Here is a 14318-nt window from a genome sequence, read left to right as displayed (position 1 = left end):
AAATTTCCTTCAGTTTGAAATTTATCTGTGATACTTTCAAACTTCATACTGACCTTGGTGACTTTGGTTTTTTTACTCTTGGAATTCTTGGTTTAAAAGCAAAATGGAACTTCTCAATCATTATAGCAGAGACAAATTGCAAAGCGCTGTGTTTTCTCTTTGTGAATTATAATATCCCATCTAATAAAAGTTGGTTATGTGGTATTAAAAACAATGATTCATTGTACTTCTGGTTTCTTTGAAGTTTGCAGTCTCCTGAGATCTGAACTCCATATCCCTAAATCAAAGATGTAATCGAAGACTAAGAAAACTCAATGCCTTTTATCTGAGAGCAGAGAGTTTTGCCACATTTGGAAATTTGTCTTCTAGTCATTGTTTACCTGCAATGTTATATGTTTCATGCACAAAAATAAACACATCAGGTAGTTATTTTTAATATCACCAGATGGACTGTTTGGAAATTAAAGGATTAAAAGAACTTGGTTTTAATGATTTATGTTAAATACAAATGTTTAACTGTTTATTAAAAGTAAAAGGAATTAAGTTTTATATTCTGAATATATCAATGAGCATACAATACAATTCTCAATCAGTTTTAGTAAGTTTGTTTTTAATGGACTGGCCAAATATGCTGATTTTATATGCATTTTAGTAAGCATATTTTAATAATAATGACTTAAATTATTTTAGTTTGGGGTCAACATAGAGGAAAATAATTAAATTCATGTTATTTTCACAAATTCTTTTTCTTTTAATTATTGATTTTCAACAATTTAAAAAAATAAAAGGGCCTGTGTGGTGGATGGGAGATAATGGAGAACATTGTATGCATTTAGAATATGAGGAAGTGTTCTTGAGAATCTTCATACTGCATGTCTGGTCTCCTGGGTACGTTTGCTGTGGTTCTGGGGTAGTTGTGCCGTTTGCCAGGCCCTTTCTTGTTCTGTTTGCATTTTCTATCTTCTGAGACTAGTGGATGTACATTTTAATTGGGGGGCGGTGGTGAGTGCAGTGAAGATAGATTAAGGTTGAAGAAATGAGATTAATTTTAAATGCTTGGTTTAGTTGATTAAAATCTCTTACTTAACATTTGGTGAAATAAGGCCTGGTGTCAATAGAAAGTTTATGATCAGTTAAGTTAAATAACCCACTGAAGATCATAGAGCTAGTAATTGGAGGGGTTCCAGTTCAAGCAGAGTTAATTTAATTATCTGTATATTGATTAAGTTTTTTTCTGCTTTGTTCTGAAATATGCCAAAATAAATACTTAATTCTTTTTGTTTTCTTTATAATGAAGGTTGTATTTGTTTTGTTAGTCTGATTACTTTTCTGTTTTTTTTTTTTTTTTTACAGGGAGGGGTTTAGATTTTCATCTCAAGAAGCTGCTTCTAGCTTTGGTGATGATCGACTACTAATAGAAAAATTTATTGATAACCCTCGTCATATAGAAATCCAGGTTGGTGCATTTTAAGGTGCTTTCTAATTATGTCTTTTAAACAGTATCATTTGAAGTTATTGGAAACACATCCCTTCTTCCATTTAGAATGATTGTGAATTGTTTCGGTACGTTTGAATAAGTCCAAAATAAACTGACCACCTGTTTTTGGAATCTTGTATAATTCTGGTCAAAGTGCTAGGATGTTGGTTGGGATGGAAGCAATATAGAACCCACCTCCCAAAAGAAACAGTACTAAGATGTCTACCAGACTGAATGTATTCCACCTGCAGAATCATTCAGTCCCCTTCCAAGATTGGGCCATCTTGGACCATTTTTAAAAGGAAAGGAGTCCTGATCTGTACTTTGTATCATTTTAGTTCACCAAATGTCTGTGCTTCACTGTGGCAGGAGTTCTGGTGGGAGCTGCTTGCATGGAGATGAGCAAATCATGTCTTCTGTTTGGATTAAGATTCAATCCAGTTGTTAAAGTTGTGGATGTGGATGTCAGCAAAAAGAACACATAGAAGACAGGAACTCTGCTGAAGTTTTCATTAGTCAGAAAAGCCTTCATGCTAACTTTACACATTATGACTAAGAATTGGCAGGTCACACTTAAATTGATAAAGTATGAATATTAAATTAGAAACCACTGAATTTAAAACTTAGTGATCACTTTACATAGATACTATTTATGGGCAGAAAATCTTATAAATCTTCAAATTTTCTAGAGTAGAAAAAATGTGGAAGCATATCATCAGTGGTAGTTCTGAAACATGGAGCTCAGCTGTTTCTTTCCCAGGCTAGCCAGATCTGTTTTTGTTTGTTGGGTTTTGGTTTTAGATATTCTTAATTGAGATATCGTATGTATACAGCGAAGTCCATAAATCCTAACTGTACAACTCAATAAAATTTTTATATAGTATAAATATATAACCAACAAGATCCAGATATGAAAATTTCTATTAAATCAAAAGATTCAAAAATTTTAAAAAATATTAAAAAAATAAAAAGAAGGAAACAGACAAAAAAAGATATATTCTTTCACACCACTTCCCAGTTGGTCTCTCTCCTTGGCTAGTGCACATATCTGACTGCTGTTTTGACAGCTAGCATCATAGATTAGGAGGTTTCTTTCTTTCTTTTTTTTTTCTTCTGTGCTGAGGGTCAAGTGCAGAGCCTTGCCATGCTTGGCAAGCACTCTACCTCTAAGCCCCACAGGTAAACTTCAGGCATCGCTGAGGATGCAGGGATAGAGCTGAGTGATAAAGCCCATGCTTAGCATACCTGAGGCCCCGGCTTCCCTCTCCACCATCACAAAAACAAGCTTCTTCTGAATGGAATCATACAATTTATAATTGTTTGTTCCTTTTTTTCCCATATGATGTCATATTTTTGAGATCTATGTCCTTTGGTTATTTTTTGTTGAGTAAAAAACTACCTCAGAATGCAGTGAAATAAATTCATTGTGCTGGAATACCACTTGTTATTCAGGCTTTAGATACCTGAGTTTGCTGATCGACCATGGGGTCTTTGAGGGCACAGACTAGATCTTAGTTCTTTGCTCTTCCTAGCAACCACATTGATGGCACTCAAATAAATGTTTGTTGGTCTGTGTTAACTAATTAAGTAACTGCTTCAGCCTTTTAGCTTATTTTATTGTATTTTAATTAGCCATTGCCCATAATCTGCAAGATATTTTTAAACATAGGTGAAAATGTCTCCCAGTAGCTTAAATGGGCAACACAGTGGTTCCCATATCTGATCTCTACTCAAAAGTTTTTTTTTTTTTAATATATTTTTAGTAGTTGATGGACACAATACCTTTACTATATTTATTTATTTTTATGTGATGCAGAGGATCAAACTCAGTGCCTCACAAATGCTAGCTAAGCGCTCTACACTGAGCTATAACCCCCATCCATACTTGGAAGGTTTTTGAATAATTGTTTTTATGTCGTTTTCATCTAATTATTTATATTAGATAACTTGTGCACATGATAAAGGGTATTCAGCAAAAGCAAGTCTCTCTTCCCATTTCCAGGCCCCCTGGTTTCTGTTCCTATGTGCATGCACAACTGTTATTTCTTGAATGTCTACCCACATCCAGACTGTGACATATATGCGTGTGTATTGCCTGTGGTTCTTTACGTGAACAACAGTGCATCTTCTGCAATACTGAAGCTGTGCCCTGGCATGCAAATGTCACCTCTGTGTTTTTACATTACGTCCAGTGATTTCTGAAGGAGGGAAAGAGGCATTCCCCAGGCCCAGCTCAGGGATACCGAATGGCTCGGGTTACTGGGAGCTCTCTGTTATCATGCAGCTTTTTATCAGGAAATAGAGTAGCTTAGAGATTTTTCCACAATCAGTGCATGTGTATCTATAAAGGGCTATATTTAAAGTTAAAACAGCTCAGGGTACCTGTAAGGATTAACTTCTCTTATAAGCACTTTTCATTTAATTGTTTCCCAAAAAATCATCTTCAAATCATTTTTGTTCAATGGTTGGTAAATACCCAAAACTTTAAAAAATGAACTGGAGACTATAAATGAATCTAATATTTTGCAGTTGGAAATATTCCTGAGAACTACTGGTTATTTTGGATTGCTTTATTTTTTAAGTCTACTTTCACTTCCTTGTCAACTAGAATAAAAAAGGACATTTAGAGTTATTTTAATGATTTAAAATATTTTTAGCTCTACCTCTGAGTCTTAGAAATAAAATGCCAAGTTCTTGGCATTTTATTATTGTAATGTTTTCTTTCGTTACTTGGAATGATTATTGAGTCTTAAATACACTTTATTCCTAAAAATTAATGTTGCAGTCATATAGTAGCTATTCATTTTATAGCTTACTATACCTGTTACAACTGTAATATTTTTTAATTTGATATTTCAGAAGCCATATAAAATATTAAGATGATATTATCTATGGTTTATAATTTATGAAGAAACAAAATAACTTGCCCCAGGAGGTCTGATAATTGAAATAAAATTAATGCCTCTGTGAACCTAAAATATGCATTCAGGAATGTACAAATGGCTGTCCAGACAATTCCACTTTTACCTCACAACCCCAGCTTATTTCCAATTATTACAAATGTGAAAAGTCGTAATCTTTTCACCAGTTTCCTATAATAAAAACAAATCACAGTAAAGATATCCACATATAAATATTGCATGCAAATGCACAAAGTATCACTTCCTGATGAACAAACGTTGAATAAGGTGAACAACAAACAGATATCTCTGGTGGCTCTCCTAAGCACCACAGGCAACCAAAGTGTGTGACCCCTCCATCGACACTTGAGTCCTTCACAGGGCACAGTGGATTCTAATGCTTTTTATATCTTATGTGAAATGTAACATGAGAATCTTTTCCTCAAAAAAAAAAAAAAAATACACACACACACACACACACACACTATGATTACAGGAATGCGTCACCATGCCTGGCTTCCTTAGATATTTTTGGTAAAAATGTTTCATTGAATTTTGTTGAAATATAAAGGTTTTCTTTATAACTCTCTATAAAGAGTGCTTCAAGAGGCATGTATGTTAAAAATCAGGAGCTGTTGTATGGTGGGGAAGATGTTAGCTGGACTCATTATCCATGGGTGTGGCTATGTTTTCAAATGACGATGACGCTCTTTTTTTTTTGTTATCAGGGATTGAACCCAGGGGCACTTAACCACTGAACCACATCCTCAGCCCTATTTTATATTTTATTTAGAGACAGGGTCCCACTGAGTTGCTTAGTGCCTCACTTTTGTTGAGGCTGGCTTTGAACTTGAGATCCTCCTACCTCAGCCTCCCGATCTGCTAGGATTACAGGCAAGCGCCACTGCGCCCGGCTACAAGTGACGCTTTTTGTTCAGGTTTTAGGTGATAAACATGGAAATGCTTTGTGGCTTAATGAAAGAGAGTGCTCAGTTCAGAGAAGAAACCAGAAGGTGGTGGAGGAAGCACCAAGGTAAGAGTCTCTCCCCATGAACCTGCTTCCATATATCTTCCAGATTTCTTCTCCATTTTACTAGCCCAAATTGCTTTAATGTTAGCATAGACTCTAATAATGCCTATTTTTATAACTCAAAATTTGTTACTTGATCTTCTTCAGTACCATATTGCAAAAAAGTGAGGAGTATTTGAAGAAGAAGTGTTTTTATAAGAAGAGAAATTTGGGTAGATAATCAGCTTTGACTTCTGCTGACTTTAGGTAGTGTAGAACCTGCTGGTATTTCATGGAATTTCAAGGGTATTGTTAATGGTTTTATACGTGGATCCTCAGTTTTTTCCTACCATGAAAGGACTTGTGGGGCTTAGTTCTTGACCATTGCTTGATTTATCAGAGCCACTTTGGGTAAACTCTAGGCTACCTTTCATGTGTTTTGTGTGGTGGTTTCCTGAAGCCTTATTTCTAAGTTGATGTTAGGTTGGTTGATGCATGTGTTCTGATATTTCTTCTTAAAAATTCCCAATTGAATGTACATAGATTTTTTTTTCTTTAATTACCAGGCACCAAAAAAAAAAAAAAAAAAAAATCCCACTTTAGCTTTAATTAGCATAGCCAGCATACCTTGATACAATGAAGAGTGAATGTGAATGAGTTTTTATCCAAGGTAATGGTAAAATTAAACCATCTTTTAGTTGTAATAGTTTGAAAAAATCATATATGGTATAGTAGTTTGAAATGTTTCCCAACTCCTGTGAACTTTTCTCGTGGTGTGATGGGGGAGGGGACTGAGTTGTCTCCACTTGACCAGTGGAATACAGGTCCCATTTTCTGGCCCAGGCACCCGGAAATTCCCAGCTTCTACTTCTTGTGTCTTCGGATGCATGCTCTTAAAAGCCTGCCACCATACTGTGAAGAATGGCCCACTGCAGCCACGTGGCATGGGGCCCTGTGTCACATGGCCTAGGACGTAAGGGGGGAAGAAGAAAGGACAAGGAATGTCCTCCCTGGGTCTTTCCCCAGGAAGGGTCCTGGAAGCTGCAGTCCTTTTTGCTTGATATTGACCTTTCAGTTAGGCACCTAGCCAACTGCAGACTCGGAAATGTCTTTTTTCCTTCCGTGACCACGTGCTCAGCTGAAATTCTAGCTGTAGGGACCCAGGGGAGAGGACGCTGGCAGAACAGTGATGGGCTCAGATCCAGTTCTTTTGCAACTTCGTGGTTTTTTGCCTACCATCTCATCTCCATTTCCACTTTCTGTTTTAAATTTACTCAAGTCTTACCTGGGTTAGAAATCCTTCATAGACTGGGAACCTTGAATCATGATTTTTGTTTGTTTCTTCTGTCTATGACCATCTCATCTATTAATTTAGAGAAAAGAGGGAAATTTCAAGCAGTAGGAATCAAAATAAAAAGCTAGGACTGATCGTTAGTAGTGACTTGCTATGTACCTGTGCATTGTAAAATGTTAAAATAAATGGCCTAGGTAGTTTTCAGATCCTAAAGTAAGAATCTACCACTGTGCTTTGAAGGTAGTGCTAAACTGGCTATTATCTTTGTGTTTCACTGCTTAGGATTTATGGTAAGGGAAAGGATAAGACCAGACAGGGCAAAAATTGAGTTCTTAACTGTACTAAAATTCTCCATTACATTATCTTCCATTGGTTTTCTTCTTTTGTTGCATTAGTTATTCATCAACTCCTATATTCATTAAGTTAATGCAGAACAATATTTTTAATAGGTAAGATTCATAACACCTGAACCCATTGATAATCCTGACATCACCAAAGGGAAACAGTAGAAAGTTTATTTCCCACTTGCGAAGTATTCTTGCCCACCCCCACCATGATCCAAATCAGTCTGTTACAGGCATGAGTTCTAACTAGCAGTTTCTGTGGAATGGAAATACAAAGCTAGTGTAAAAGGACACCTGGGCTGCCTGCAGCCAAACCCAGAAATCAAGGAATGAGATAGGAAGATGACCTGGTCCTTACCTGAAAAAAGGGAAGAGAAGGAGCATTGTAGATTAAAAGAATCTTAAAATACCAAACCAACCAAACGCAATGTCTGCACTGTACTTGGATCCTAATTCAAATAAATTTAGCTGTATAAAGATTTATGACTTAATCACTGAAATTTGAGTATTGGATATTAATTATATAGAGAGTGTTAAAGAGTGCTTAGTTTTTCAAAATGTGGTTATGTTATAAAAAGAATGAAGGAATACAGATAGAAATGGATATGGGTGTTTTTGTAGATGAAATGATAACTAATTTGGAATTTGCTTTAAAATTAAAAACAGCAAAACAAAATGAATGGGCCTGGGCCTGGTAGAGAAGGGGGCATAGCAACACAGTTAAGCCAAGAGCGACTCTTACTAATCTTGGCATATTGACGAAAGGGATTATGCTAGTTTATAATAACATTTTATAACATGTCATCTAAATTTTATTTGAAAATACTTTAACCCACTAATAGAAAAGGAGTCAATGTTTTGTTCTCAAAGCCTTTATTGCATAAAAGCATAATGTGAAAATGTAGGCTATCTGATGGCATTTTTCTTCAGGGTTTGTTAAGAACATTTTAGCTTTACTTGCTTGCTGGAAGGTTATTTTGAAACAAAGGTGCTGTGGTTTATTAGATGTTAGTTGGCCCTTGTTATCTGTGGCAGCTATGTTCTGTAAAGTGTCATGAACACTGAATTAGCTGATACATTATTCCTAAAGGAAATACAGGGTAGGTCTCTGCAAGCCTCTGGCCATCACATTTTCACACAGTATCTAACAATTTTAGGCAACTAGTTGTTCATAATCTCACTTCCTGTAAGTTTTTGTTGAAGGGCACATTATTCAGCCTTTGTTATTACTTTAGTAATGGTGAGCCCACAATTCAGGCCAAAGACCATGACACACCTGCACAGAGCCAATCTTACAATGGGTTTTCTCTGTAAGGCCCTTCACAGCCTCTGCTCTCAAGCACAGTATTCAGGTGCCAGGTAAACAGTGAAGTCAGCCCCACTCCCTAACAAATGAAGAAAGAGAAAATGCACAAAAATGAAAACAAACAAACAAACAAAAAAACCCAGAATACGAAATAGGCCTAAGAGGACACTGTTTGGAGGTAGGCACTAAAATGAGGCAGAGTGTCATCTTGTCCAACCTCAGTATAGTAACCATCTCAAAGCTTTCCCCTCTGTGCTTATGTATTTATAAATTACCACGAAGGTATTACAAATATTGATTCTGAGATTACAAAATGATTTTGTCAAGTAGACAAACTTGCAAACATGGAATCCATGTGTAAGGAGGACTGACTTTATACCAGTTTCTAAGAAATTATTTTCTCTTAATTTAGCTTGAAGCAACTCTGAATGTATGTTTATTAAATTTTGCTAATAAGTAGTTGTATATTTTACAAATAGATTGAAGTTATAATGTGAAAAGTTCAGATGTTTTATAAAAGTCTGAGATGGATTTGTTTAAGCATGTTTTACATAAGGCAGTAATATAAAACATACAAGGAATAGAACATTGTGAACTCACAAATTGATAGAGATGATCTATATCTGAGTAACATTTAAGAACAAGATAATTTGACTTTTGTTCAAAATGCACAAGAATGCTTTCTGTATCCATAGCATTTTTCTGGATCCGGAGACTCGAAGAGCCATGGGAGAACAAGCTGTGGCTCTTGCCAGAGCAGTGAAGTACTCCTCAGCTGGAACCGTGGAGTTCCTGGTGGACTCCAGGAAGAACTTCTACTTCCTAGAAATGAATACGAGACTGCAGGTAACACCTGGTTCTGTTCCTCTCACCACTTCCCCCCCCCCCCTTTTTTTCATTATTGTGGTACTGGGATTTAATTGGGGTGCTTTCCCACTGAACTATGTCCCTAGCCCTTTTAATTTTTTTTTTTTTTTTTAATTTTGAGATGGTCTCTTACTAAATTGCTATGGGTCTTGCTGTGTTGCTGAGATTGGCCTTGAACTTGTGATCCTCAGTCTCCTGAGTCGCTGGGATTACAGGCATGTGTTGCCATGTCTGGCTTTTTTTTTTAATATATGTTAAAAATTAGTTTCATAAACTGTTAAATAAAGATTTCGATTTTATGCTTGTGCTGTCTACCAAGAAGGGACAGGTAAGAATCCTGTGAACCTAACATCAGGGTTTAGGCTTCTGCTTTGTTACTGATAGTATTTGGTGGGTAGAAATTCCACTTTGATTTTTTTCTTGAATTTTTCAGCATGAATTTGTTTGTCAGGGTTCATATGCTGTTCAGGGGCACTACGCTAGGTATTGCAAATAGAAAGGGAGTAAGTGCTTCCAGAATCTTCAAAAGGAAGGGAACCTAGAGTAAACTTTCAGGAATGATAGTCACAGTGCCCAGCCAGGCCTGTCCCTGTTATGAGGATCAGAAACCAGTGGCCGCCCCTGCATCTGTGGACATCATCCGTCAGTTCTAGCCAGGATCTCAGGAAGTTGCCAGTGCTATAATAGGTGGCTTTCCTGGCTTCCTCCTTTCTTTCGTTGTTTTGTTCAATTTGAACTATACACACAGAACATAATGCGATGTTGAGCAAAGCAAAACTCCGCGCGTGTTCCACCGTGTCTTCTGTAGCACTTCTTAGCCAGCTTCCTGTTTTCTTCTTTTTCTCAGTTATTCCCCTTCCATTTTCTCTAGCTTCAGCTCCTCTTCTGACTGGATTCTCAGCACTTTCTCATGTTTCCATATAGTTCTTCCTTCGAATTTTGTATACCCAAGTAGCATGGTTAGTTCTTACCTGTTTCTTTTCTTTACAGTTTGTATTAATGGGCTTAATCGTCTACATTGTTTTGGGCTTGACTTCTGACACTGTGTGTTTGAGGTTCTTCCAGGGTGTTTCATGTGACTCCTGTATGGTACTCCTTTGAAGAAAATACCACTATTTATCTAACTATTCAATCTCTATAGAATTTTAGTTTGCTTCCAGTTTTATGGGGTTTGCATTTGTTTGCTAGGGTTACCATAACAAATGATGATAAAGTGTGACTTACATAACAGGAATTTCACATTCTTTCGCATTTCAGGAGGCTAAAGCCCGGCCTCAGGGTGCCAGAAGAATTGGTTTCTTCCTTGGGGCCTTGAGAAGGACCTGACCCCTGCCTCTCCCAGCTTCTAGTGGTGGCTAACACTCCTTGTCCTTCCTTGATTTGTGGCAGCACAGCACAGTTGTCTTCTGGACTTCTCCCTGAGCATCTCTGTGCCCAAAGTTCCCTCTTTCTGTATGGACAGTAGTCATATTGGATTTAGGAGTCACCCCACTCCGTGACCTTATCTTAACTTGATTATATTTGCTAAGACCTGTGTACAAATAGGTCACATGCACAGATTCTTGATGGATGTGAATTTTGATGGGATTCTATTCAGTACATCATGCCATTCATAAAACACCTTTGTCCACAGAGGCTGGGATGGTTGGGTGGGGTTACAGGCTGCTGGCCAATAGAACTGGGGGAAAACACACTTGTGCCTTTCCACACCTTATTGGGCTGGGGCTGGGAGGGCTGGCTGTGGTGCTCCCAGAGGAAGCCAAGTCTGCCTTGAGTCTTCTTTTGTTGAGATGATTGTTCTTCAGAAGCCACTGGGAGCCTGAGGGTCTTTCACAGTTCCTCTGAGCCTGTCCTTCTCAGAATGTGCCTGCATACTCAGGCCCTTTCCCCAGAGGTGGACTATTTCTTGTGACTATGCTCGTTGCCTGCTGGTGGTTGCAGGGAAGAGTGTTTTGGGTTCTCTCCATGCCTTGTCTTCATCAGCCCTGTGACCTTGTGTCCTTGAAGTGGGTTTCCTCAGTGGTCCTGTCCTTCCCTCAACAATAGGGAATCTGAGGTCTGAGCCCCAAATGGTTTTCTGCCTCTTTGTTGGTAGTTGCCTTTTTGTGTTCTGTATCTGATTTTATCCTCTTCTACATGACCTCGTCAGCCAGACATTTTTACTTTGTCCCTATAAGCAGTGTATGATTTCCTAGCCAAGTCAACAATCTTTGTCTTATATCTGCCTGGACAGTTTGGTCCATAGAAAGTTAATGTAAACTCTGATATATTTGTGGAATTCAGTTTTTTAATCTGTCCATCCATCCATCCATCCATCCATGGATGGTGGATCCATCCATCCACCTATCCTGGATCTCAGTACGCTGCTCAGGCTGGCCAGGAACTCCTAAGCTCAGTTGATCCTCCTGCCTCAGCCTTCCAAGGAGCTGAGACTACGGGTTCACCAACCACACCTGGCTTGGTCTATTTGGATTTAGAGTCTTTCTTATGTGTTTTATAATTAAGTGTATGTAATTAGATAATTAACTAGAAAATCATGTCTTTTATTAAAGGGTAGATGTTATCGTGTCTTCATGAGAATAACAGCTTTTAATGTGATTCTGATAGAAACCGAAGTGACAAAGCCTTTGTATTTCATTCCACATACAAGAAATACAAGATTGTTTAATTGAGGTACTCATGGGTATTTAAGGAATTGACAACTAATATCTTTTGTTTTTTTAAGTGCAGTTTGTTACCATGGGCTTGTGGTTTTTCCTTTTTGGTTTTTGTTTTGTTTTCAGATGAGACCTTGCTATGTTGCCCAGGCCGGTCTCAAGTTCCTGGGTTCAAGTAGTCCTCATGGAACTATAGGCATGCAGTACTGTGTCCAGCTGTTATGGTATTATTATTATTATTATTATTATTATTATTATTATTATTATTATTATTATTTTGGTATTTGTTCCTGGCTCATTTATTTTAGCCTATAAGTTTATTCAAGATTGTTCTACAGTCATTTTAGCATAAGATCTAAAAGTTAATATTTAAATAATTCTGTGCTGCTGGTCAAACCCATCCAGGTACCCATGTTTTGTATCTTGGCTAGCTTGCCAGGACACTGTGTGCTATGCCATCAAGAAAGGTCATAAATAAGTTTGTGGGGCGGGAGACTCCAATTCATAAAGATTGCATCATATCAGATCTGATAGTCCTGATCTGTGCTAATACCACACTTTGGTACATGTGTCTCCCATTTAATGTTTCCTCATCTTTCTTTTCTCTCTTCTATTTATTTGCAGCAACTCTGATCCTGCCAGTCAAAGAAATGCATTTTTGACTTGAATCATTTGTGTGTAGGGGTATTTGATGGTAGGATATTAGTGAATGGGCCCATAATCGAGGAGTCTTAGACTTTATGGTATTCGAAAGCCGTTCTTACTACACATGCCAAACATTTCTTTCTAACATTGTTTAAGCAATTGAAATGTGCTTTTAACTGTGGATTTTCTCTTTTAAATTTCTTTACTAACCTTAAATTATAATGTGTAAGGCACATTCACCAAATTCTTTAGCTCCTAAACTGTATCTTATCTCTAATTACTGTTTCAGTTTGAGCCAGGAGGGCTATAATTTTCTTTGTCTTTTTTTTTTTTTTTTTTAACTTGAAATTTCCTGACTGAACTGTCACTTTTTCCAGCTTTAGAACTTGTATGTATTTTCTGGTAACAGAAATGTGAGGAGTGTGTTCATTTTACTAATTTCCTCAAGAGAGAAATTTGAGATAATGAATATGTTTCTCTATAAGGAAATGTGCCTCTGAGAAAGTCACCAAATTTGGCCCATGAACACTTATCCATCTGACTGGGTTTGTTCTCAGTGTGGTCAGAGTTTATGTGTTAGAATTATCTATGCTTTTTAAGCCACTTGCTTCAAGGCTTAAATATAAAATTCCAATGCTTTAGCATCACAGTAAAATTTCCTTCGTGTGGCCCTAATGGGACTCCTGCCCCTTGCTAGGGCCAGCTCCCTGTGGGTGAGATGAGGCTCCTTTCTTTTCCCTGAATATCCCTTTTCGCCTATGCATACTTTGGAGTGGTCTCTGCCCACGTCTGTGGTGGACACTCACTTCTCCATCCACCTTCACACTCCACACCCCTTGGCTTATCATTTCTCTTACGCATCTTGCCTTGTCTCCACATTTGATAGATGGAGAGATGGAATAATACTCTATCAAAAAGATGATTTATTAATATGCTATTTTAATGAAGTATATCATGTATAATCTTGCTTAAATTTCCGTTCCTTAGTTTATGGAATGGTAATAGAATTGGTAGTATTCTGTTTAAAAACAAAAAACAAAAAATCCAAACAGATATATAGAAAATTGGAATAGTGACTCTCTATACCATATTGAGCTGTCGTTTTTCTGGTGCTGAGGTTCTAATCCAGCTAAGAACACATTCCACCTCTGAGCTGTACCCCAGCCCTATGACCTGTATCTCTTCCCTCCACTCTATACCACATTTTGTCACAGCTGTTTATTTTCCTCTGTAGAAGTAAACTCTGTTTTACTTAACATGACATCTTCAGGAGTGTGGCATATTTAACTTAAAACATTATAACCTTTATTTTAATGACTTGCAATAGCCTGTCGAATAGATGTCTAGTCATATAATTTCACCAGTTCTGTGTTGATCATTTTTCTAGTAGCTTTCTATTACAAATATTGCAGTTACCAGGAACCCTCTACCTCCATTTTGCATATAAGTGTGCAGAATTTCCAGGAAAGCAATATGTACTTTTTTTTAAAAAAAATATTTTTTGTAGTTGTAGTTGGACACAAAACTTTATTATTTATTTATTTATTTATTATTTTTATGCAGTGCTGAGGATCGAACCCAGAGCCTTGCACATGCAAGACAAGCACTCTACCAATGAGCCACAACCCCAGCCCCACAATATGTACTTTTATTAAGTATTTTCAGGTTGCCTTGAAATTACAGGAGAGCTTGTTTCTTCTCTCCCTGGCCAAAAGTGATCTTTGCCTGTATGAGAGTGAAGAATGGAATATTGTTTTTATTTTTATTCCCTTATTATGAGTGGGTTGAATTTTTCTTCATAGATTCATTCACATTTCCT

The 14318-nt window shown here is 37.2% G+C and overlaps 1 protein-coding gene across 4 annotated transcripts in view; it reads left to right on the top strand.

Moving 5' to 3' along the window:
• The window catches only part of Pcca (propionyl-CoA carboxylase subunit alpha), a 358388-nt gene that overhangs the window by 155955 nt on the left and 188115 nt on the right, over window positions 1-14318 (top strand). For all 4 annotated transcript variants that reach the window (XM_046454817.2, XM_046454816.2, XM_046454818.2 and 1 more), the window contains exons 10-12: window positions 1354-1456; window positions 5316-5410; window positions 9026-9176. In XM_046454817.2, the coding sequence (XP_046310773.1) occupies window positions 1354-1456; window positions 5316-5410; window positions 9026-9176 (349 nt within the window). The remainder of the gene's footprint in view (window positions 1-1353; window positions 1457-5315; window positions 5411-9025; window positions 9177-14318) is intronic.

This window comes from Marmota monax, unplaced genomic scaffold, assembly GCF_021218885.2.
Source record: "Marmota monax isolate L192 unplaced genomic scaffold, Marmota_monax_Labrador192_F-V1.1 WCK01_AAM20220418_F8-fsc00026, whole genome shotgun sequence".
NCBI classification, from domain to species: Eukaryota; Metazoa; Chordata; class Mammalia; order Rodentia; family Sciuridae; genus Marmota; species Marmota monax.
This window is presented reverse-complemented; position numbering and strand designations above follow the sequence as displayed.